The sequence below is a fragment of the Hibiscus syriacus genome, unplaced genomic scaffold (genome assembly GCF_006381635.1).
Source record: "Hibiscus syriacus cultivar Baekdansim isolate YM2019G1 unplaced genomic scaffold, ASM638163v2 tig00110384_pilon, whole genome shotgun sequence".
NCBI classification, from domain to species: domain Eukaryota; kingdom Viridiplantae; phylum Streptophyta; class Magnoliopsida; order Malvales; family Malvaceae; genus Hibiscus; species Hibiscus syriacus.
Window position 1 is genome coordinate 1,753,513 of NW_024062715.1, and position 25,611 is coordinate 1,779,123.

The window sequence follows — 25,611 nt, forward strand, 5'->3', positions numbered from 1 at the left end:
AAAAAAGTAATGTTAAGTATCATTTTTAAAAAAAATTAAATGACTAAAATAAAAATGAAATAATAGATAAGTGACTAAATAAATAATTTAACATCTTTTATATGTAAATTTACAATTTTAGAGCCTGGACAAGAAAGGTCCTGGGCAAGCGCCCCTTTTGCCCATGCAGAAGGACGGCCTGAGCTTGAACATTATCTTCTCCATCGTAAACAAAAAGTACATAAACAATAATATTAAGAAATGGAGTCATGATGAACTTCAAAAACACCAACATGAATAAAGCCCATAACGATTCTTTAAAATTAAAAAAAGAAAAACATGATGATTAAAAGGCAGTTCAACAAATATTAAGGGTAATCCATACCCCTTACAAGTCTTTTATGCTTAATTCAGTACCTAATAGTTTGTGCTTTACGGCCAATGGCTCAACTAAATATTTGATGAATATATTAACTGCAAACCATCATCGTACTAAAATCCGAATTGAAGATAAACTCAAAGCTTAGCAATTATCCCGTTTTGGACAGGCTTGGTCGCAATGTCGTCCTTCAGCTCCAGATCGGCGGCGCTAGGAGGAACGTCAACCGCCGGCGAGCAATTAAAGAAACCGTGTGGCTGCATTATGAATATAAGAGGGTAAGTTTTAAATGTCTGGGAAAAATCAACGATTTATCAAAAAAGGAAAACGTGAAGTTACCATGAGCATGAAACCGATGCGTTCCACCGGCATAACAGGCCAGTCTTCCAGCCGAGGAACGTGCGTCACACCAAAGACATACCTGCACATAATTGCCAACATAATCCGGGTCCAAGTTCGATTATTGCTATCGTTCTTGAGAAAAGCACGATTCGGAAACTAACCATAGGACTATATCAGCTTCTTCCAAAGATCGATTCTGCTTAACCCAAGTAGCTAATCCCTCCCCAACACGCGGATTTTGATTCGGAAACTCCCCTCCAGGATACATTTCGTCACGCGAATAGGCTGTGACCCAAAGATTGTGTTTCAAGAAAGCTGCTCTTCTAAGAAATTTTGCCTCAGAGCCAGCCAGTGGTAAACAATTTGAACCAGGTACCAGTTTGAAGCCTGTCAGCTGCCCAGTCCTGTTGACATTTCGTGTGTTTCGAACCTAAAACCTCGAAAAGTACAGTTGAGGGATCAATTTATTTGAACATGCATGTACAAAAAACATAAAAGAAACCTCTTACATGTAAAAGGTAGTGCAATTTGGGCAAAGAAATGTTAGAATATTACTTACAATCCAGTGGCGTGCAGACAAAGGATCACAATCACACATTGCCTGTAGTTCGGATCGGAGTATTTCCTCTTCAGCATAGAATGCATTGTTATGAACATTACTCTTCCCTGGTTCTTCAACTTTAAGATTCACCTCAACTACCTGTAAGAATGTGAAAATGTTTTATAGGAGCAAACGACAGTTAAAAGACATGACCATGATCAATATTACAAGCAAAAAATATTACTGTGGTAAAGGAGCTAGAGCACTATAAAGGAATAACCAGACAACTTACTTGATTAAATGCTTCACCAGGTTTACAATCAACTGCCATGTCCATGCGAGCCACAAAAAAGTGTTGATGAACAGGAGCATATAATCCGGGAGCAATGGTAGTGCCGTATTTCCGTATTTCACCAGGCTGCAATGCTCCTAAGCTGAGAATTCCAGTGAGTTTAACCTCAGCTTCAATTTTACCATCCTATAACATGCACCCATCATTCAGATTTTAAGTAACACAAACCACTAAAACCAAAGGATCATTAGATACAATAAGTATATTCATGCAAAGCAAGCGAACACGATCCCGGCAGACACCGACTTGCCTGATAGAAATGCCAGGAAAAACCATATTCATAGTTAGCTACAGTGCATATAAATGACACTGTTAATCTTCTCGACCGTCGGACTTCTGCTAAACCGGTTCTCCAATCTTGATGCTTCCATAAGATCCCGTGATCCTCCTCGTGCAAACAAACACAATTCTCGATTGCTTCAACACCGCCAGTGAAATTTGTAAAATGAGCATCAAAGTACTTGATATATCCCAAACAATCACAACCCTGCAAAAGATAAAGGGGAAATAAGGGGAAATGACAACTTAAATTATTGATATGGAAGATCTAAATGAAACTCGACATGAAAACAAAAGCACAAAAGAAGAGACAAACCTTCTTAAGAGAATGTGCATTTTTACCCAGCCCATCTTCTCCAGCATCAAATGCATTCTTCCGATAATGCGGATCATTTGGATCTCCATAAGGAACTACCATTTCAACAAAACTTAATCTATGGGCTATAGGCCTCCGACCACGACTACCATCAACATAAGCAACGGAATAGATTACAAGACCCTCCCTAGGAGTGAAACCGACTCGGAAATTCCACTGAAACCAGAATTACAAATAAAATAATCAGTACAACTAGAACTGATCAAAGTTATAACTAAAGTTTCAGAACCAAGCACCTTTTGCCATTCAACAAAATTCCCACTAACACGGAAACTGGGACCTTCAGGTTGAATGATCTGTAGTGGTTTCACATCACTTCGATCAACACCTCCACGTGTTTCACCGGGAGTGTAATTTCTTAACGGATCAGCTGGTGGAAGGGGAACAATTTTACGGTCTTCAAATTCAATCACCACCATATTTTGCATATCAACAAGGACATGTATTCCCTCAACCGGACGAGCGTAACCATTCTCTATGGGGCAGTCACTCTCAGTTCTGCAGAAGATAAGTGGTTTAGCAAGTCTTCGGCTAGGGGCATCAGCATCGCTATGATATCCCACACACCTATAGGAAAAGGAAAGGCACCAGAATATGAAAGGGTAAGACACCTGAAATATAGAAATGATTTTGTAGAATACACAGGTATATGAATCTAAGAATAATCGCTTACCAAGGATCAACCATCACAAGATCCATATCCTCAATGCCCCTCTTTTTCATTGCCTCTCGAAATGGAGGAAAGTTCTTAACGACAGCCTCACATTCAGCATATTCCATAGCATCCTATAGTTTGAGAATAACAACATTGATGGACAAACATGCCGGTTACAGATTCGTCATATATGCTTGGTGTAAAAAAACCATAACAGAGGATAAACACAACATAGATGAACAGCTATTGATTGTTCCAATCCATATGATAGCTAATAAAGTCACTTATTAAAGGTGTTCTAATAGTATTTTGTGCACAGCGATGCAACTGTAGTCGGCACCTACAGGCTACCTATATAAATTCCAAATGAATCAATGGAAGCCATTTCAACACATAATTTACCATGGGAGGTTGGACATCCGGGACAACTTTAGATGAAATGACTTTGCCCCGGTGGTGGCCGCCTCGAGTTGCAGCATGAACTTCCGACAATTCAACAATCCATACAGTGGTCTCATTGGACCTTTTGTTGTAAACGATAAGTCTCGCTTGGCGCAGAGGAAGCTTAGTAGGAATCACAGGCCCACCCTTTGTCCTGGGAAGTAATGAAGGCTGGAAAGGGGGAAAAAAATATGCGTCCGCCAACGCGATAACCTGCTTCTCTGGTTCCACCAAAACCACCTCAATAAAGCGCATGCTATCTCTCACCTAAGGAAACAAAATACACATCATAAACAGCCACTGGAATGAAAACAACAAAATTGATGCATCAATACAAGTTAAACCAACAAGGTATACATACACATCAATTAATTCATGTGAAAAAAAAGCTACTAAAATGATAACATCAAAACTGAAGAAATTAAAACTTTCTTCTTTTACCTCAGGGGTTGCTCCAGCTGACCTTACGGTTGCCACTGCAACAGAGATTTCAGCAGCAGACAATGGATCCAATGGATGGCTGGTTTGAGCCCTTGTCATGATTGAAATACCTATGTAACATAACATAATCATAAATTTGTACAAGAAACATATATTCAGAGTAATGCCAGCCAAGAGATTATCCAACAAATGATGAACAAAAAGAGAAGTTTGAAACCTTTGGTGGTGGCAGAGGTCTTTGTAGCTGGAGGATCCGGTATGGGTTCAACAGGTCGGATCAGGGTCGCCATGGGAGCTCTCTTGGGAACGGTATCCTCGGACGGATCAGACCCGGAGGCGACGGCGACACGTAGCACCTGAGAAGATGAAGACGGATGGACCTTGGGAATAAAACAAGGCGTCGTTTTTTCCTGAGTTGAGGCCATTGCAAGGGGTTAGCAACCTCACCGTAGTACTTAGCACTGTAGTACTCTATTGACATACAGCACAATACTGTATATATGTGTGTTTACTGTTATCTATTTCTTCTTCTTTTTCTTTTATTCTGTTTTGGGTTCTGAGTTTCTAACCTTTGGCTTCAAATGGCTTCCCCCGCCAACCCAGATTCGGAAATGAAGGATCAATTTGCCTTACCAAGACATAAACAGGGTTTAATTATTTTACAGTGGAAGACGAAAACAGAGGAGGTGAGACTTAGTTTTGCGGTGGGTTGGTCGGCTTGATTTTAAAGTGAAATGCACACACTACGAGACATCGTGCAAAAAAAGAAAACTATACATGGGCAGGTAATCCCTTTTTATCTATTTCGTAAAACATAAACTATTTAATATTTTAACATTAGTAATAAATTGGGTAAATTTAACATTTAATATCTAAACTATTAATTTTGTTCTATTTCGGTACTCAATCTTTATTTCTTTCCAAAATCATTCTAACATATATTTATGTTTCATTTTGATACCCGCCATTTAAAACTTAATGGTGATGTTGAAGTGCCACCATAAAATAATGTCACACCATTATTAAATTTTTTTAAATTCCACATCAATAATTTTGTTAAATTTTAAATGAAAAAGTATTAAAATGAAATTTAAAATAAATATTAAGTATATTTTGGAAATTAAGATCACCAAAATGAAATAAAATTAATAATTTATGTAATAAATGTATAGTGTACCCTATTTTATAATGTTAGATTGTGGGACATCCACTATCACTGTGAAAGATATTTTATTTAAAATATATATAGGTGATGTGATGGAGGTCTATAAACAACTTCATTAATAAAAAAATAAAAATATCTTTGTTAATTATGTAATTTATTTTTTAAAATAAAAACACTATTATTTAATAATAATAACATTTTAATTATTTTTCATTGTTTGAAATTTTAATTAAATCAATAACATCAATTTAATCTAGCAGTTGATAATTAAATTAATGTTCCATTAATTTATAGTGCTAATTTGATCCGAATATAGATAAACTTAGGAATTTAATATTTTTATTGTAGGATTTTCTTTTGTTTGAAAGAATTTATTATATTTTAAATGAGTAAATTTAAAGATATCCAAAAAAGATATATTGTTAGAAGAACTATTATGGGAAAGACATTATTAAAAGAGATTTTCAGAAAAGATATATTTTTTTCTATCAGTTTTAAGGTTTTATATTGATTATTTAAACTGATCAGCATCGCACAATTGATTTTGGTAGGTGAGTTTTCTTGTATGGATTTTCTGTATATACAAAGACTCGAATATGATATATTATTTAAACGGAATCAAACTGCTTACCACTTAAACCAACCCCTGTTGGTAAATATGCATTTTTTGAATAGGTATATTTGGTTGGTTAATTAGTCGTTCATCTTTATTTTTTTATATTCCTTTAGATTATGAGCTATAACTTCTAAATCCACTAAGAACACTTTTTTTTCTTAGAGCTTTTTTTATTTTAGAGAAGATTAAGATTAGATTTAAAATTTATTTAAAGAGAAAGAAAAAAGAAGAAGAAAAGCTCCTTATAACCATAAATAAGAGTAACCAAAAACTAAGTATCTACGAAATAGTAAATTCTTCAATAATCTAATGGAGCAAGTGATTGAAATGCTTTAGTTGAACTTCCATAACCAATTCAAAATTATAATGTATCAACCAATAAAATAAGAAATTAATATTTTTATCATTTATTAATATTAATAAAAATAATATTTTAAAAATGCATTTTATAATAAAAATATTTAATTATTTTATTTTTTATAATTTAAGTGATTATAAGTATTTTTTTCATAATCTTTCTTAACCACTGATAATGCAGACACCGTACTACAAATGTAGTTGTTTGAATTCAATACTTTAAAAGTAAATAACACTATTTTTTACTACTAAAACCACTCAATAGGTTCATTATTTTCATTATTTATAAACAAACAATTCATTTACTTAAATAAAACAAATTTAGCTGATAACAATGGTTAATTCAAAAATATATTGGAGGGTGGATATATATATATATATATATATATATATATATATATATATATATATATATATATATATATATATATATATATATATAATTTTTTAAAATGTGTATAAATAAAACTTTAAAATGAAAATAACTCATAAAATAGATAATTAACTGAATTTTTGTATCCACTCTAAATGGATCCGCCACTGTTTGACAAAACTTCAATTTAAATGATAAACGGATAACGTTAATATCTTCTTTAGTTCAACTTTAAAATACAACTTCGAAAAGAAACAAATTATTTTAAAAGAAAGGCTGTGATACTTTACCAACTAGCAATTTAGTCATTATTGATATACCATAGGCTATAAACTTAAATAGTAAGTTATATAATTAGAGTTACTTATTGCTTCGATATTTTTTTAAATATCCTCTCCTTTTTGTTTTTTTTCCAAAGAGTTGCTAGAAGTACTTTAATAGCACGGGATAGACGTGTTTATCCATCCATCGGTGTTTATCCTTTTAGTCTTGATTGTTGTGGTACAAATTCATTTAGTCTTGATTGTTGACATGAGAATAACAGTCAAATTTGTTCACGACAAAATAGTACGAATGGGATGTAAAAAATTGATAAGACTTGAAAATTGACAGAAATTGATTTGTGTCAAAATTATTTATGATCTGGTGATTAAAATTAATTTGAGTTTAAACTTGTGTTGATCTAAATTCGAGTTGGACCTGAAAATTTATGACATGAACCCAAACTGAGAACGACCTGAACCTAAATTGAATTTGATAATGTGATAATCGAACTCGACCTACACTCAACTTGATATGAACCTGAAACCAAGATTAACCCGGTAAATAATTTATATTACTCGACATGTTATCAACCTGACCTGTAATAAACATGATCTGTAATTGACTTAACATGTAAATGATCCGACTTATTATTAAATTGAACTGATATTTACTTGACTTATAAGTTACAATTTATAAAGTTGTGATATTTTAAATTTATAATAAATCATGATAGTTAATATGAGTACTTTTTAAAAGTTAAAACAAATCGTTAGTTATGATAATTTTTTTGACAATTAAATAAAGGATGATAATTAAAATGATTACTCTTTAAAATTTAACATAAATTATTAGTTATGATAATTAAATTAATAAATTTACTTTCTATATTAATTGTAATCCTTATATTATAAATCTTAATTATAATCAGTAAATTAATTTCATTAAATAATTTATTTATTGAACATAATTTTATTAGATTATATGAAATTAATTTAAATATTTATAAGTTGAATTTATTTATTCATATGCATTAATTAATAATTTAAATATAATTTAACTTAAAATTTTAAAATATATATAAAAAATAAATTTACTTGAGATTGAAAATTTTAAATTTTAAAATTTAAACATTAATTTAAAATAAACAATAAACTTTTATATATATATATATATATTCACATGAGTGGTGAGAGAATTTTTTAAAAGAAAGATTGTTTTTAGGGAAAATTAATTGTTTAAAAATTTAGAAGAGGGAATTTCCAAACTTTGACAAATTAGATTTTTTTGCCAAAATTTAGAAGATGAAAAAATTGATTTTTTGAGAATTTAAAAGAGGAAAGAGGAAAAAAATGATTATTTTGGGAATTTAGAAAAGGGAAGAGGAATTTTTTTTTAATTTTTTTTGACAAATGTTGGTGTCTTTTTTAATTCCCAATAGATATTTTGGGTTAATTAGAAAAGTGGTCATCTAACAATAAGTGGTTTTTTATTTTGTAATTTAGTTTTTAATTTCTTTCATTTTAGTCATGGTCTAATTATAAATCTTTTCTTGAATTTTTCAATTCAATGCAATTTAGTATTGTATACATTCTAATTACTTTTAATTTTCTCTTCTTTCTTTAATGTGCACAATTATTAAATGTGAATATTAATTTTAGAATTTTTTATTTAGTCACTTATGTTTAATGACATATATATATATACACACAGACACACTTGTGTATATACTTATATACATCATACATATATACATCATACATATATACTTATATACATCATACATATATACTTATATATATTTATATACATATCTATATATAGATACTTTTATATATGAGAAAATAACCTCAGTGACCAAAAATTCCTTATAATATACGATTTTGACCAACTTTTTTTCGATTTGGCAAAATGACCAACAAAATCGCAACACGATCCCTAGTATCACAAATCAGTTTCCAGATTCGCAACGCGATTTTGACTATCGCAATGCGAATATGTAAATCGCAACGAGATTCTGACTATCGCAACGCGATAATACATAATCGCAACGCGATTCTGACTATCGCAACGTGATAATACATAATCGCAACACGATTCTGACTATCGCAACGTGATAATACAAAATCGCAATGCGATTTTCAAAGTGCCATTAGTATCGCAACGCGTATTTTATTTTCAAATTCCAAACACGAATATTAATATATCCCGTAATCGCAACTCTTAACCTAAAACCCTAAATCACGACTCAGTCTCATCTCCATCTCTCACTCTCTACGGCGACATCCGTCCCCATCTCCGACGAAATCATTCCCCATCTCCGGCAAAATCCGTCTATCTCCATCTCTCAGAGCCACCCTTACAATCATTCACTGTCAGAAATGGAAAATCAACCAAATCAACCACCGATGGTTAGTTTTTTTAATTATTTTTATTTTGAAATTTTTGCATTATTATTAGGTTTTTCATATTGAAATTGATGATAAGTTTACTGGTAATTTCAATAATAGATTAACCATTTCACTTAGATTGCTTATTAAATTCATTTGATTGCTGCCAATACTGCTAAACTGTTTAGTCTTTAACCCTGTGAAGTTAATATTTGTCTTTGTTTTGTCTTTTGGTTGAAGTAATGCAATTCATTCAAGTTTCAATTTTAGACAATGACTATTTGAAACCGAGGATCGCAACGCGAAATGAAAATCGCAACGGCAAAATCGCAACGCGATATTAGTTTCGCGTAGCGATTTTCTCGTTGCGATTTTCATTTCGCGTTGTGATTATCTCGTTGCGATAGTCAAATTCGCGTTGCGATAGTCATTTTCGTGTTGCGATTTTCATTTTCGTGTTGCGATTTTAAGTTTCAGAAACTATTCTTCTTCTGCAAATTGAAACTTGAATGAATTGCATTACTTCAACCAATAAACAAAGACAAATACGAAATTCACATTGTTGCAAATTTAAGTTTGAAGAATAAACTACTACTACTCTTTATGTTTATTATTGTTTTTGGTATATCTTCAAAGTGTAGTTTTTGGTATATCTAACTTGGTATGTTTATTGTTTGTGTAGAACTTTTTTTCGGCTCAATTGACCTTAAGGAATAAAATAAGCCTAGTCACTACAATTGCTTCGAAGCTTTCACCTGTACAAAGAAAATTGTTTGAGGATACTTGCTTCGGGCCATGGCTGAAAGTACAACATCCGGGTGGAGATGCTATGTTGACCCATTTGTGGCTTCAGACCATGACTAGCGATCTACCTGAGAGTATAAAATGTGGTAATGAAGAGATATGGTTTCATTTTCCACCGGCGTATACGTGTTTTGGGTGGGAGGAGTTTTGCTTAATCACCGGTCTACGCTTCGGACACGATGATGTAGGTCGATACACTAGTCATATTACCTGCCCATCATGGTTATCCTGGGTTTTTCCTGAGTTGTCAATGGAGAAGCTGAATTTACACTTCGACGACTTGACGAGATTATTTAATAAAAAAGATGGTTTTACTCGGATGGATGACGTCGATGTTGTCCGAGTATGCCTTTTAGTACTTTTGCATGCCGGCTTTTTAGTTAGAGATGCAAGACAACTTATTCCTAAGGACCTAATATTATTGGTAGAGGACCTAAATGCATGGAACCTGTTTCCGTGGGGTTTGTATCTATGGAAAGCTACCTGGAATAAGTTGTCGTCTGCCTTTGATGACCGCAAAAGTTTGCGTGGCGATGGTTCCAAATACACTTTGTCAGGTTTTATTTGGGCCTTTAAGGTAAGAATTTATATATAATGTTTCCAAAATTATAATTAATTATTTAACAATTACTAATGTTTGTGTATTATATTGTTTGTAGATTTGGATATTTGAGGCTTTTCCCGACATGCATACATATGCATTAAAAACTTCAAATGATATTCCTAGGGCTCTTTCCTGGAAGAGGAAACGGCGACTGTTGATTTGGGAAGAGTTACTACGGTATACGACAATAAATGATGTAAGTTAACACAAATACTACCATATATAAACAAGTTATTACTAGTACACATTTAACTTTGTTTGAGCTTTTATATTGTTAGGAGGCCAACACTCCATTACAGAGGCTGACACCCACGGAGGTTGAGCTTGCCACTGATTGGTGGCAAGCTAGTAAGCTTTTTTTTGATGGCACGGATGATGAGCAGCCTCCACTTCGAGAGCCATCACCTCACCCAGAGCCATCACCTGATTGACCACACTATACACCTCTACAACGAGAGCCATCACCTATTTCGTCACATCATCGAGCCTCTTCTCCACCATCACCTCATGATAGGCGACCGACAAAGATGCCATGACATTTATCTCCCTGTTCTCCACCTCCACGGGATGTGTTAGGGGAGTTACGTGATGAGGTCAATGCCTTGCGTGAGGAGGTCGGTACTTTACGCGATGACAATGTGCATGGCGTGACGAGGTATCTACTTTACGTGGTGAGGTAGCGGCTCTACGTGAGATGGTAGTATCGTTGTAGAATGAGGTTCATACTCTACGCAACGAGGTAAGTTTAAGATTTTTCATATTTAACTTGATTTACTCGTAATTTCACTTATATTAACCATTTCACTTAGATTAACCATTTCACTTATATTGCTTAGTAAATTCATTCGGTTGCTGCCAATACTGCTAAACAGTTCTAAAATAACCCTGTGAAGTTAGTATTTGTCTTTATTTTGTCTTTTGGTTGAAGTAATGCAATCCATTCAAGTTTCAATTTGCAGAAGAAGAATAGTCGCAACCCGAAACTTAAAATAGTAACGCGAAAATGACTATCGCAACGCGGAAATGACTATCGCAACGCAAATTTGACTATCGCAACGGGATAATCGCAATACAAAATAAAAATCGCAACGTGAAAATCACAATGCGAAAATAAAAATCGCAACGCGAATGTTATCTGATGCATTTTGTGAACTATGATAGAATAATGACGTGGGTGAATACTGTGCAAGTTTGAAACATATTTGTCTTTGCTTTCACTGTTTAATATCATGTTTGTTTATTTACTAATTTATGTATTAATTTATTTTTAGCGGCCCGATAAGGTGGATGCTTTACGTCGGGTTTTTCTTGTACGACAGGGTTCACACATCAGACGGCGTGCACGTGCCATTACGTCTCCATTCACCCCAATAGTGCGAAGACTCTGTAAGAAGAAGCCCGACTCACTTGTCATCGTTCAAGAGGCCTCTCTTATCGTTCAAGAGGCCCCTATCATCCCTCAAGAGTCCACTCCCACCGTTCAAGAGGCCCCTGTCATCGTTGAAGAGATCCCTCCCACCATTCAAGAGCCCGATTCACACGGTGTAATATGTCGAATTATTGAGAAACCCTCTCACGTGCCAGACATGTTGGATGATTGTTGGCTTTCGTATGAGTTACCGGCCAGTACCATTCCGACAGATAAAGTGGAGAAGAGAAAACTACCGGAAACAATTCTGGATAATACCCTTTAGGCTAAGACCGCAGTTGATTTTTATCTACATGAGCGGAGCCAGGGGTGTTACGCTGACATAAACAAACTCAACGATGATATGCATTTGTTGATTAATCGGTCTTGGTGGGGTATGTTATTAGGGGTTGAAGACAAAGGCTATTTTGATGGGGGGTAAGTCTTATATTTTTTTTATATTTCATTTTGATTAATTTTTTTAAAATTTATGTAATTCACTAATATATGTCTTTTTTTGTAAAACAGTATATTGATGCATGGGTGTCACGTCTTCTAATGATAAGGAAAATGAGGAAAAATAAAAAAATACGCGATATACAATTATGCCGACGTCTTTTCACATAGTTCACTTGAAGAATCAACGACAGGACTCATATGTGTTGGCTAATGGACAAGCTAAACTTTATCCTGCATGGTGGGAGGTCGATAAGGTTAGTATTTATTTTTTAAATATTTTAAAGGTGTTCATAATTAAGTGCGCAATTGAATTATTACTTATGATTGCAGGTGTTTATCCCTATTTTGGAACGTACTCATTGGCTTCTCGTCGAGCTTCAGCTCCTATCCCTAAAGACAATAGTATATGACAGCATGATAAATTACATATCATTGTCTGATTTGAGAGATATTATTAAGGGATGGAGCTCTCATTTGGTTAAATTCTTGGATGCGATTAATTATTGGACTTATTCTGAAAACAAGAAGCCAAAGAAGTTCAATGTTACAGTTATCAAAGACGAGACCGCGCCACAACAAACGCAGGAAGCCAGAGGGGATTGTGGTCCTCTCGTATGCATGTGCTTGGAGTGTTTGACGACATGAAGTACACAGTTTCTACCTCCTACCGATAGAGATAGAGGTGCAGTAGGCTTGTGGTTTCGGCATTTTATGGCTAGAGCGATATATGCGAGACGCTGCTTACCTGCATCCGTGTTATAAAAGTGTCCATAAACAATTGGTAAGTCAAATGCAAGTGTTGTTAAGTACTTAGAATTCAATAATTTGTTGTTTGTTGGTTTTAGATGTGTAGAAAGTGTTGTTTGAGCAAATGTTTGGTTTCTGCAGGTTAATCCTGAAGTGAGCTGCGTGAAATTGATGTATAGGTGCATAAATAGCTGTCTGGGGTACACTTTTTTTTATTGTTTAATTGATTCTTAAAAGTCTGATTTGTTTAATTGATGAGGAAAATAAGAATTATTATTATTTTTTGCTTGTTTAATTGATTTATAAAAGTTGATTTGTTTAATTGATGTGTAAATAATTATTATTTGTGCTTGTTTAATTGATTAAAATGTAAAAGTTGATTTGTTAATTTCAATCTGCATCATATTGAAGGCAAAAGACCTGTTGAAGGTACACTTTCGCAACGCTAAACTCAAAATCGCAATGCGAAAGTCAAAATCGCAATGCGAAAGCCAAAATCGCAACGCGAAAGTCAATTCGCGTTGCGATAGTCTAATACGCTTTGTGATTTTCTCGTTGCGATAGTCAAATTCTCGTTGCGATAATTAAATTCACGTTGCGATAGTCAAATTTGCGTTGCGATAGTCAAATTCGCGTTGCGATTTTTGCGTTGCGATAGTCAAATTCGCGTTGCGATATTCAAATGAATGTGTAATAAGTGATAACAACTGAACAGATCATAGCAATGTTCAAACTCAAGTTACTAATACATGCCTAATTGAAAATGTTAAAAGTTTACACATAAAATACACATAATAGTCAAATTCGCGTTGCGATATTCAAATGAATGTGTAATAAGTGATAACAACTGAACAGATTATAGCAATGTTCAAACTCAAGTTACTAATACATGCCTAACTGAAAATGTTAAAAGTTTACACATAAAATACACATAATACAACGTTTGCATTTAAAAATCACCTAAGTTAATAGTCCCAAAAGGTGAAGCCGGTTGTGATTGGGATTTTGATTTTGATTGCGATTTTGATTGCCTTTTTCTTGACACCATATGAGCTTTGGATTTTGATGAGGATCCATATTTTGGTAGAGGAAAAGATGATTGTGATGGCACTGGTGATCTACATGTCAACCTTGTATGACCACTTTCCTTGCACCGACTACATGTCTATCTCTTCTTCTCTTCACCCTTAGACGGTATACGATCGTGACTTTTTGGTTGGCCAGGTAGCCTTCTGTCCATGGCTGGTGGCAAAACTGTTTGTAAGCCATCTGGTATGTCCCACTCAGAAAGATGTGGAATAGGGTAGATAATCTCGGCATAAGTCTGTCGATATACTTATGTAGTGTAGCAATCCATAGCGTATGCGCTTGAATCATCTTGGTTTAGATGAAGAGCAACTTTTATAACATGGCCACACGGATAACCAGATGTTTGCCATTTCATACAACTACACGTCTTTGCATTTAAATCGACAAGCCCATTTAAGTTATTATCCAGTAATTCAAATAAAGTGTTTGAACATGGTTCAACTCTCCATAACGTTGACTTTACAACACGTTTCGTTATCTTTTTTTCATTCCATGGTGTAACACGATGTTCCAATGTTCCTGTAAATTTAAATAAATAATACTTAGTAAAATATATGATAAGTTACGAATTTAAAGAAATAATACATGCATGGTTTCTTTTCTTGTAGTACCACTATTGAATAGAGGCTCGAAAAAACTCCATTAACATAGTAATGGGTAATTTCCGGGAATGACGACTTAGAGCGTTGATTGATTCTGCACTATTAGACGTCATGAAACCATATCTTGCTCCAAGTTGATGTACTCTTGACCATCTTTCAAACCCGACATCTTCTAGTGTTTGAGCACACTGAGGCAAAACACGTCTTAAACAATTTATATGCTTATTAAAATCCACTTCCAGATAAGCATTTACAGCCTTCCAGTATGTCCATTTGTGATTTTTTATACCAACAGACCTTGATTTTAGATTTTTATACAAATGAACACCACAAAGTCCATGAAAAGCATCTGGGAAACACCTTCTAACAACGTTGTCAATTGAGTTTGCCCTATCGGATATGATTGTCAGATTGCTAATAGGACCTATGCAATCCTTAAGATGCCCCATAAACCATGTCCATGAATCAGAGGTTTCAGATTTGCCAACCCCGTAAGCTATTGACAATATCCCATTATTAGCATCCATGACTACTGCTAATAAGTTTACTCCAAGGTATCGACCTTTCAAATGTGCTCCGTCAACTATAATAACTGGGTGCATGCAAGTAATAAACGAACGAATCTACAAAATAATATACACAAGAAATATAATCATTTAAATGTAAAATGCATGTAACTAACAAAAATGAGTCAACAAAATTATATTAATTTACTAACAGCAACACCAATGGCGATAAATAGCAACTCAAAGTTTCCATCTCTATCTATTTTGATATGAGTTACCGACCCAGGATTTTTCAGCTTTAAATTGTGACAATAAGCCGACAGTTGGGCAAACGATGCTTCTGGCGACCCCCTCAACAATTCCAAGGCATAACATTTGGCTCTCCAAGCTTGAGAATATGAGATACTAATCTTGAACCGAGCATTCATGTCAGTCATAATTTCATGTCCCCGATATACCCTTCCATTCAAAAACATTAACTCAGCCAGAAAACCACCCAACACCTTTTTGTTTGCCTGTCTATGGTGAGAAAAAACTTGGGTTCTTGAACATGTATGTTTATCAATAAAAGTCCTAACTTGAAACATTTCGCAATCTTTTATCCTCTTTGCAATCATACGCCACGTACAGTTTTTGTCAATCATACACCTTGTTTCAAAATGATATTTGCTTGATTTGTTAACTTTTAGTTGATAGCCATCTTCCATACATTTCGTATACAAAGCTATCTTCAAGTCTTCCTTTGTATCAAAACAATCATCTTTCTTGATACGAATAATTTTTGTGTAACAATCAACTGCTATCTTTACCAACTCTTCTTCCGGTATCTGAAGTAATTCTGGCATATTCCAGTTATACTCCCGTGACATTTTCTTCAAGGACTTTTCTTCGGGGATTTCTTCTTCTTCTTTTTCTTCTTCAGGGTTATATGAATTACAGAAAGGATGTTCAACATGTTCATTTACAGTCGTAACTTCCTCCTCATTATCATCAACAACATCTTCCTCGGCAGCAGCTGTTTCATCATCAAAATTCGGGTATTGACCAATATCAAAATCATTACACGCAGGGTCTGTTTCTTCTTCTGAAACATCATCAAAATCCGAGTATTGACCAAGATCAAAGTCCGGGTATTGACCAATATCAAATTTCGAATACTGACTAGTACTCACAATTTTTTCTGTTGGCTCATCATCGTCTAACTGGTCAATACAAAAACCGAAATTTGGTGCTGAAAGTTGATTTGGATTTGGATTAGGGAAATGTTGTGGGTTTTGAGATTGTGTTTGATATTGGAAATGTGGTGAAACAAAATTTGCTTGGTGATGAAATTATAGTGAAACCATTAAATTTTGAGCACCATAAACTGGGGTTGGAAAACTTAGTTGATTACTACCCGCTACTGACCCAACTTCACTACTTCTAGGTTCAACAACATACAATGTAACATCATCTTACGAAACACTAATGTAAGCAATGAATCGTTCAACATCTTCATTGTCGGTTAACAAATAAACTTTACCTTTTCTCTGATAAGATAGCCTAAATCCACTTAGGGGCTCTAAATTCAATTTATTTACAACACGTAACACTAGAGTTTCATAAGTTAACTTTTTTAATGACAGTTTTAGTTGAAGATTCATGGGTAAAAGCATATATTGTAAAACACCATGAACATTCTTCCATGACCCTCCAAAACACAAATCTATCCAAACATGATCAACATTAGATGATTTCATTATTGTAAATTAATTTACTAAACAAACGAGATGCGAAACTAAAACCTGTTGCCAGATGGGGAAGGATACCGTTGGATATAGGAACGGATGTCGCCGGAGAGAGTGATAGATGGAGATGGAATGAGTTGCGATTTAGGGATTTAAGTTATGAGTTGCTGCTGCTGCGTAGTTATATACCCAAAATATTTGTGTTGCAAAACTAAAACCTGTTGCGAATTTGAAATTCAGTGTTGCGACAGTCAGAATCGCGTTCCGATAGTCAGAATCGAGTTGTGATTATGTATTATCGCGTTGGGATAGTCAGAATCGCGTTGCGATTATGTATTATCGCGTTGCGATAGTCAGAATCGCGTTGCGATTTAGATCGCGTTGCGATTTTGTTGGTCATTTTGGTAAATAAAAAAAAAACTGGTCAAAATCGTATATTATAAGGAATTTTCGGTCACTGAGGTTATTTTCTCTTTATATATATGTGTGTAATTATATATATATATATATAGGTATAAGTATATATATACTTATAACTATAATGTATAGTTATATATATTATATATTTATATAAATATATACTTATAATATATATATATATATATATATATATATATATATATATATACTTATAATATAAGTATAGTGTACATTATAATATTATCATAACATTCATCATATATATATATATATATATATATATATATATATATATAAAATTGATTTAGTTTTTTCCTCAACTTTTAAAATAAATGCAACTCAATCCATTTCTGTATTAATTTCATTTTCATATTTTATAATTATTTTGGATTTGGTCCTACATGTTATTAATTTATTTAAATTTTAATTTGTAATTTCATATTTATTCAATTTAAACCTTAAAAATATATTTGTATATGAAATCGACCCATACTTATCTATATTTTTGTATACTTCAACCTAGTTATTAAAATTATATTTGTATATGAAATTGACTCATACTTATATATATTTCGATTTGATGCCTCGTACATTCGTGTTGTTTAATTTATTTAAAATTTTGTATGTAATTTCTTTTTTGTTCAATTAAGTCTTTAAAATTATATTTTTATTAAAATTGTCTCACAATTATTTATATTTTTTGTAATTTACTCCAATCATATACCATTAAAAATTACAATTTGTCGTTCATGAAAGACAAAAAAATAATTAACCCAAAAAAGACCCGACCTGAAGTCAATTCGTACCCTGTAAGATCCGACCTAAATTTTGTATGTCAATGATGTTACCCGATTTAAACGAGATCCGACCTGAATTTCATCCGAACCTGAATTAACCTGGAATTTAACTTATTTGGACCTTAACCGTTTTGACTTGAACTGGCATCAATCTGAACTGAAATTAACCCGATCTGAACCCGAACTGAATCTGATGGTAAAATCAACCTGAAAATGACCCGAACTGATTTGACCTCAACCCGACCTAATCTGAATCAAACCATCAAATTGACTTGATACGAGCTATATATGATTTGACCTGACCTGACAAATCCCGACTTTAACCTAAACGATTACATGATTTTACATCCCTAAGTAAGTACAATTATTTGACTTCATTCATCCTGCATGAGTGTAAAAAGCACTAAGTCGAAATCACATCGTCATTAATAAAGAAAAAAACTATTATAAAAATAAATATATTTTCAAGGATTGAAGAATAATAGACTTTATACCTATCTTGTGGTTTAATAACAAAAAAAACTTTTATTAAACTAAAAACTCTATTGATATTAGAGCATATGCTTTATTCAAGATAACTTCTTCCTTTTTTTGTTTATATAAAAAAAAAACCCTATCATCTTAGGAAAACTACATATAGGTAATATTACTATCATTTAAACTACTTTAAAACTCTAATTTTAAGGTTTTCCAATCATATTTTTTTTTCTCTTTTTAGTTTTTCTTTTTCTTTATCTTTGTAATCGACAACGATATTAACTACACTATTATTATTAAGTAAAAGAAAATCACCAAGTGAAGTCACCAAATATTAAACCCATTACACAAAAAATATCCCAAACTAGTGGGCCCATATGGAAGGCCTGTGTACTCAACCCAAAGCAATTAGGGTCTTTTCATAACCCTTGGGCACCGTCAACACGTGAACCATTATATTTAGAGGTGATCTAACGACGCAAATGCATCATCAAACTAGGGTTTTGTAACCATTCTTCGTGCAACCAATTTTAGACAGTTAGATCTGGATCTCATCCAACGGTTTAGATCAAGTTTTATAATTAGAGTTTTAACCCAAATGCATGTCCAATCACCACCAACCATGTAACCCTCTAGATCCATCCTATATGTTATAACTAGATCTAACATATTATTTTAATTTCCCAAAACGTTCTTCATTACTTTAATATCAGAAAATATCCAAGGCAGTAATAAAACCATAAATATCACGCGTACATAGAAAATATCAAATAACCAATATCGAAATAATAAAATATTAGTAATAATACAAAATAAGTTATAAAATAAGTATCTCAAAATATAATCACATGTCACCCAAAATAAAGATAGTCTAGAAGATGAAAACATTACAACAATATACGATACTGAATGTGTTGATCCTCTAAGTGCCAAGTTCAGGGTGCCTATCCAAAGTTATCTAGAAAGGGAAACTTGGGGAGTGAATTAAGGAGTTTAGTGTATTCCAATAAGTGCATAATAAAACATACTAGTAAATTTCATAAAATAGTGTATCCCTAGAACTACATCCATAAAGACTTACCTTATACCCAATTGGTATAGAAGCCTATCTTAGTGAGTACCTTGGGGCCTATGGGCCTACCCAAGGGTCATCTTAGGTCCATAAGGAATTACCAACTTGATCGAAGCTGAACGTGCAGAACTTCAGAATACATCCAAGACAATACCCCAATAAAACAGTTTCATGTAATAACCAGTAGTATCATGATTCCATAAATTAAACATTTTTATATTTTTCAGTAAAATCGATAAACAAAGAGCATGTATCGGGCAAACATAGTTTATAAACAGTAAATCAGGAATCAAGATATTGATAAGATAAAATATTCATAAATCAAATCAAATAAACAATCATATTTTAGAACAAATAAAACAATCATATAAAACACAAGGACCACACCTTGCAAAAAGGGATCAGTCTAGGAAGTTCATTGAGCATCGATCTCCCTACTATCTACTACACTGCTCGAACCTAAACCATATCGAATTTGGGTTACTATTGAAGAAATATTTAAATCTAAGTATTTAAAGGGTTTAAAAAAGCCATACGGGTAATCACAAGCTCGCGCGATCGAACGGATCGAGAGAAGTTGGGTTAAGTTGACGAATGATCAGGAGAATCTCGAGTACCTTCAATAATCAACATCATAAACCAATCCTTAATCTTAATTTAAATGCACTTAAATAAAATACTTAAATGCATATACATGTTATTCTGAGGATTTTGGGTTAGAATTTAGTGAAACAAACCACAAAATTAGATGAAGGAAAAACTTAAAATTTGACTTTTAGAAAAAGTCAAATATTTTGTCAAAGTCAATCCTAGTGAAAGCCGACTCTAGTTAACGATCAGGTCAATAGTTCAAACGGGTTTGGGTTGACTCAGACCAACATCTAGATGGTTCTCGATGGCGGAGAAGCCCACATGCTAGGACAGCGTGTGACGACGTGTGCAACGTCAAAGAGTCGGTGGAGACGGTTCAATTACACCCTGAGCATCCACATACCATTTATCAACTCATATTAAGCCAAAAACCAACCAAATATGGAGAGAATATAATCGGAAAAGAATGATCAGAAACTTACCAATATGTGGCGGTGAAAGTACAACAGAGAAGATGGTAAAGTGGACCGATGATCGAGGCGACAAAATAGAGGCCAACGATTTGAGTTCTCGCCGAAGGTTTGAGGCTTTCTCCCAAACGAATGATGTTGGTTTCGTTGTGGGGGCGATGAAGGTTACGGCTGGTCGGGGAAGGGTTCAACGGTGAAGGCGGTAGAGAAAGACTTACAAAATTTGGGGATTTTTTTATTTTAGGTATGGGCTCGATCAAGAGGGGGATTTGGGGATTTAAAATCTGATCTTAAAGGTTTAAAATATTTTTATTAACTAAAGCATAAATAGTGCCCTAACATAGTAACAGAGGCATGGGCTCTTTTACCTATTCAGTTTTTTTTTTCATTTTTTTCTAGGCTGACACAGAATGAGAAAAATCAAGAGTTTGGTCCTTGACCTTCATGAAATTTCAAAAACTGTCCTAACATTTTTAGGATCTTGCAATATGGTCCCCAAAATTAAGATAAATTGATATTTTTTAAATTGGGTAAAAATATGTGTAAAGACATTGCAAGATATTATTTTAAATACAAATTTCTAAACATGGGTGTCTTAATTGAATTTTTTAATAACTAAAATAGAATTAATATCATAGTTTAATGACTAATAGATAATTTATCCTTATATATTATAAATATAAAACTCGTTTTTCGGTTAATTTAATATAAAATTTTAAAAATTAATAATCAATTGAAATAACCAACAAAATTGATCTTATAATGAAAAATTACCCAAATCGAAAGAGTAGGTTTAAGCAATTTTTAGTCTAAACCAAAAAGAAAAAATGTCCTTCCTAAAATTAATCATCTTGAAGAACAAATAAATTAATAAATAAAATATATTGAAATGAAACACATACTAAAACTTAAATTAATATATTTGAAGTTGAACACAAAAGTTTTTGGTATCTCATTTTCTATTAAACTCAGTATTAGTTAAATTAATTTTATATAAATATTATATATTCATATCTTTATATAATTTTTTAATATATAAGGTAATTAAAAAGTAGTATATTTTTACAATATTTTTAAATCATTAACAACGTATATACATCGGGGCCGAATTTCATGGGGTTAAGGAGAGCTTTGGCCCCGCCAATTATATTTTTAAGTATTAATAAAAATATATATTTGAAAAATAAATAAAAAGATTTATTAAGGTCTCCTCAATTAAAAAATAAATTTGTAAAATGTAAAAAAATATTTTAACCTTACTATAATAAATTCCTAGTTTCTCCTCTATATATATATCATACAAATATTTATACTTAAAACCTCAAAAAAAAAATACTTTGTATAAAAAGGCTAGATTTCAGTATATGAAATATCATTGTAAACTTTAAAAATCCAAAAATTGGAAGTATGTAGAAAAGACAAGAAACCAACACTTCAAAGCTATCAAATCAATATCATCTACACCACAAGTTCCTTTCCGGTCCACTCTCACATCTAACTACTTATGTTCTATTAAAATTATTTTTTATTTATTTTTATATATTTTTTTCTAAATTTTAATTATAATTATCTAAAATAATATTAATAATTAAATACTATAAAATATATATTTAAAAAATATTTAAGTGAGTTTTTAAAATATATTTTTATTAGTAAAAATTTTAAATGATGAAAATTTAAAATTAAAAAACTGACGAAATTAATAAAAATAGAATTTATTAAGACAAAGAGTATTTTTTTTAAAAATATTTTAGAGATTAAATATCATAAAAATAAGGTATTGGGATAAAATTTTAATTATATAAAATAGTAAATGGATAAATTTTAAATAATTTTATAATTTTCTTTATTTTTATAGATCATGCAAATATAACTTTTAATACATTTTAATAATTATTTTATATTTTTTAATTCTTAAAAATTAATAAAAAATAACATCCGATTAAACCTCAAATATCATCATTTTTATATCAATTGTCTCGTCATTTACCATGTTACTTATAGGGGGTGATTGCATCATAAAATTCAAGATTCATGGTGGGAATTTTTTTTCCAGATTCAAATTTTCGTGTTTGGATGGGAAATATTCCCTATAGGGAGTAATAATATATTCCAAAAAGTAAAAAAATTTCTCTTTTTACCGGGAATGTTAATCCCTTGCTTTTCTTAGGTATTCTTTTATTCCTCTGTGCTAAGGGCTAAAATACCCTCTTTTCCCGTTTGCCTCTGCGATATCTTCTTCTCCCATGCGTTCTTTGTTCTTGAACTCCACGGCACAGATTGGAGGAGTATCCGATTCTCGATAAAAAATTTACCCTTTGCTCTTCTTACTCACTTCATATTCTTTCAGGTTGCTCATTTTCCTTCAACCTTTGCTTATCTTTATTCCTTTTTGGTTTGGGTGTTTGTGCTTTTTTGGATTCCTGTTGAATCCATTTTTTTTAATTTGATTTTTGGGCTTTAAATAACAGTTAATAGAATTGAAATTTCCAAGTAATCTGTTCTTTTTTTGGTTGCAAACGAATCTTAAGTTTTAGTATTGAAATTTCCAGCTCTTGGATTGAAATCTGCATCAGTGGGTAGGGTAGTGTAGTTGTTAACTGCTTTCTTCATACAAGGTTTGTTCATAGAATGATTTTCCTGGTAATAGCAGTTGAAGTCCACCGCTTATAGTGTTTGTGTTTGAATTTCGGAAAATCTAGGTAGTTTTGGTGGGTTTATCAGGATCATAATCTTCATAGTTGGGTGAAGTAGTGTAACTATTAGCTGCTTTCTTTATCTAAAGTGCTCATAGAGTGGCTTTTCCGGGTGACAACAACCGTTGTGTGCAACATGTAGTGCATGTATTTGAATTTGGAAGCTTTAGGTAGTGGAGTTGGGCTATTAGCTGCTTTTATAGTATTGCACATAGAATGGTTATATTCCTCCAACATTGGTAAGCGGATTGTGAGGGCTGGCTTAGCAAAGGCACAATAGATCGTTAGCTATCCATATTTAAACAATATAACGATGGATCCAGGGGACACTATGCACTTGTTACACAATGACCACGTAGAGAAGCAAGGTCTGTACAGGGCAAAGAATAGGGAGGTGAAATATGCTTGTAATAGTGTTTTTATGTTTCTAGTTTTTAGGGTGTGACATATTCTAGTTTTGTAAATCCATGCTTTTGTTCATTTTTCTCTACTGTTGCTTGATAGATGATGGATCTTGAGGGGGAAATCCCATGAGATAATCTCAAGTTTCTTTTAGAGAGAATAGACCTAAAAGTGTAAGTTGAATGAAGTATAAAACTTTTGTATGATATTTAGTTCTGTATTTTCTTTTAATTCAAAAAGGAAATAGATGTTACCCTTTATTTCATGCACCTTGAAGTAACTATCATGAGAATTTCTTTTGTAATTTTCGATCTCTGTCAGATGTTATGTTTTACAAGCTCAATTCTGCATCCATTAATTTCCTTTTACATGAGGCTTTGAAAATAACTGGTGTCATCATCCTAATTTCTACTGGAAGCCTTTGAAATCTAAGGTGAGCGCTTTATAATTGGATTATATAGACTCTTTCATTCTAATTATGGAGTTTTTTGTTTTCTGCGTCCATGGCACGCAGAGTTGTGGTTGTTATGTTTCTGGTATTGGATTGGGAGGTTCTTTTTGGTTGTAAAAATTAGAGGAGAAGGGGACTTGAGGATAGAGATGAAGGGAATGGAGGGGATGAGGTGGAAAATACTTAGTAGTATCCTCTATGAATGGTTCCCAGGATTCTAGGCTTGATGATATTTTTTCTGAGTAGTTTCTAGAGTGATTATACTTTATTCAGTTTCCATATTCATTGGTTTTGTTGTGGGTTTTCTTGAAGATATGTTTCCTTTCTTACAACTTGAGGTGAGGTGAGGGAAAAATTAATAACTTAAAAAAATTGGGAAGCGAGTAAAATAGTTAATAGGGTTGTTTTTAAGGGTGAAACATGATGAGGTTTAAAAGCAAACAAAGAAATGTGTGGCTACCTACTTGTTTGATCTTTCAGAGCTCAAAGTTCAGGATGGGATTTCCTCTATTGATCTTCATTCAAACCAGGTATGCGGCTCTCTCTCGAGCATTTTAAATAACCAAACAAGCAACTTCTTGGAGGTTATAGATGTGTAAAATAATCGCATTTCTGGTACGCTACCAGAATTCACCGAAGGGTTGAGTTTGAAAGTGTTGAATATAGGAAGCAACAAGATTGCAGGCCAGATCCCAAGTTCAATCTCAAATCTTGTTGAACTCGAAAGGCTGGATATTTCAAGGAATCTGATACCTGGTACTATACCAATAAGTTTGGGACAATTTGTGAAGCTTCATTGGCTTGATATTTTCATCAACAGTCTCACTGGAAAAATACCAACTAGCTTGTTGGGCATTAAGATTATGAGACATGCAAGCTTCAGGGCAAATAGACTATGCGGAGAGATCCCACAAGACCGACCTTACAACATCTTCCCTGCTTCAGCTTATGCTCGCAATCTCTGCTTATGTGGGAAACCAATGCCACCTTGTAAGGGAAAGAAACAAGAGACAAGTCGGTGAAATGTTGACTCAAATATGCCCAAAGTAGAAATATTCATGTTTTTACAGCACTAGCAATATTTTTTTTTACCTTTTTCCACTAGTAATTTCAAGCACAATTTTACTAATAACTACTACGGAAACAAACATTGTTTCAGTATGAAGTTTTAACTATATCTATGATAAATAAGTTATCTTTTTATTACTTACCAGCTTTGCATAACCATTACATTGAGACAATTAATGCTATGAAAGAACACTTTTGTCTTCATAAATGTCGACACAAGAAAATTTGAGGACCACCTCTAAAGATGAAATCTTGTCATCATCACAACTGCTAA

General features: G+C 32.9%; 2 protein-coding genes and 1 long non-coding RNA gene across 3 annotated transcripts; 2 read left to right on the forward strand and 1 right to left on the reverse strand.

The window, feature by feature from the left end:
* Positions 1 to 384: 384 nt before the first annotated feature.
* On the reverse strand, positions 385 to 4,422 carry LOC120121958 (copper methylamine oxidase-like). Its single transcript, XM_039141221.1, has 13 exons — positions 4,003 to 4,422; positions 3,786 to 3,895; positions 3,306 to 3,611; positions 2,922 to 3,034; positions 2,485 to 2,815; positions 2,189 to 2,404; positions 1,844 to 2,080; positions 1,534 to 1,719; positions 1,260 to 1,400; positions 862 to 1,130; positions 698 to 779; positions 496 to 615; positions 385 to 464 (listed from the first exon to the last, which is right to left on the reverse strand). Exons 1-12 carry the CDS (start codon positions 4,208 to 4,210, stop codon positions 496 to 498), a joined length of 2,319 nt encoding a protein of 772 aa, XP_038997152.1. The 5' UTR covers positions 4,211 to 4,422; the 3' UTR covers positions 385 to 464.
* Positions 695 to 22,928, forward strand: LOC120121959. Its single transcript, XR_005516028.1, has 3 exons — positions 695 to 806; positions 16,764 to 16,771; positions 22,917 to 22,928. It is a non-coding gene; the product is annotated as an uncharacterized LOC120121959 (long non-coding RNA).
* Positions 22,929 to 23,729: 801 nt separating this feature from the next.
* Positions 23,730 to 25,291, forward strand: LOC120122163 (DNA damage-repair/toleration protein DRT100-like). Its single transcript, XM_039141386.1, has 2 exons — positions 23,730 to 23,784; positions 24,897 to 25,291. Exons 1-2 carry the CDS (start codon positions 23,730 to 23,732, stop codon positions 25,289 to 25,291), a joined length of 450 nt encoding a protein of 149 aa, XP_038997317.1.
* The last annotated feature ends 320 nt before the right edge of the window (positions 25,292 to 25,611 follow it).

Bases quoted from the DNA above. Each gene is read 5' to 3' on its own strand.
- LOC120121958 (XM_039141221.1), bottom strand. From the start codon at position 4,210: ATGGCCTCAACTCAGGAAAAAACGACGCCTTGTTTTATTCCCAAGGTC. The intron at 3,612-3,785 runs GTAAAAGAAGAA...TTGTTTCCTTAG, and splicing joins CAGCTGGAGCAACCCCTGAG to GTGAGAGATAGCATGCGCTT. The intron at 1,720-1,843 runs GCAAGTCGGTGT...TGCATGTTATAG, and splicing joins TTTCCTGGCATTTCTATCAG to GATGGTAAAATTGAAGCTGA.
- LOC120122163 (XM_039141386.1), top strand. From the start codon at position 23,730: ATGGATCCAGGGGACACTATGCACTTGTTACACAATGACCACGTAGAG. The intron at 23,785-24,896 runs GTCTGTACAGGG...GTACGCTACCAG, and splicing joins TGACCACGTAGAGAAGCAAG to AATTCACCGAAGGGTTGAGT.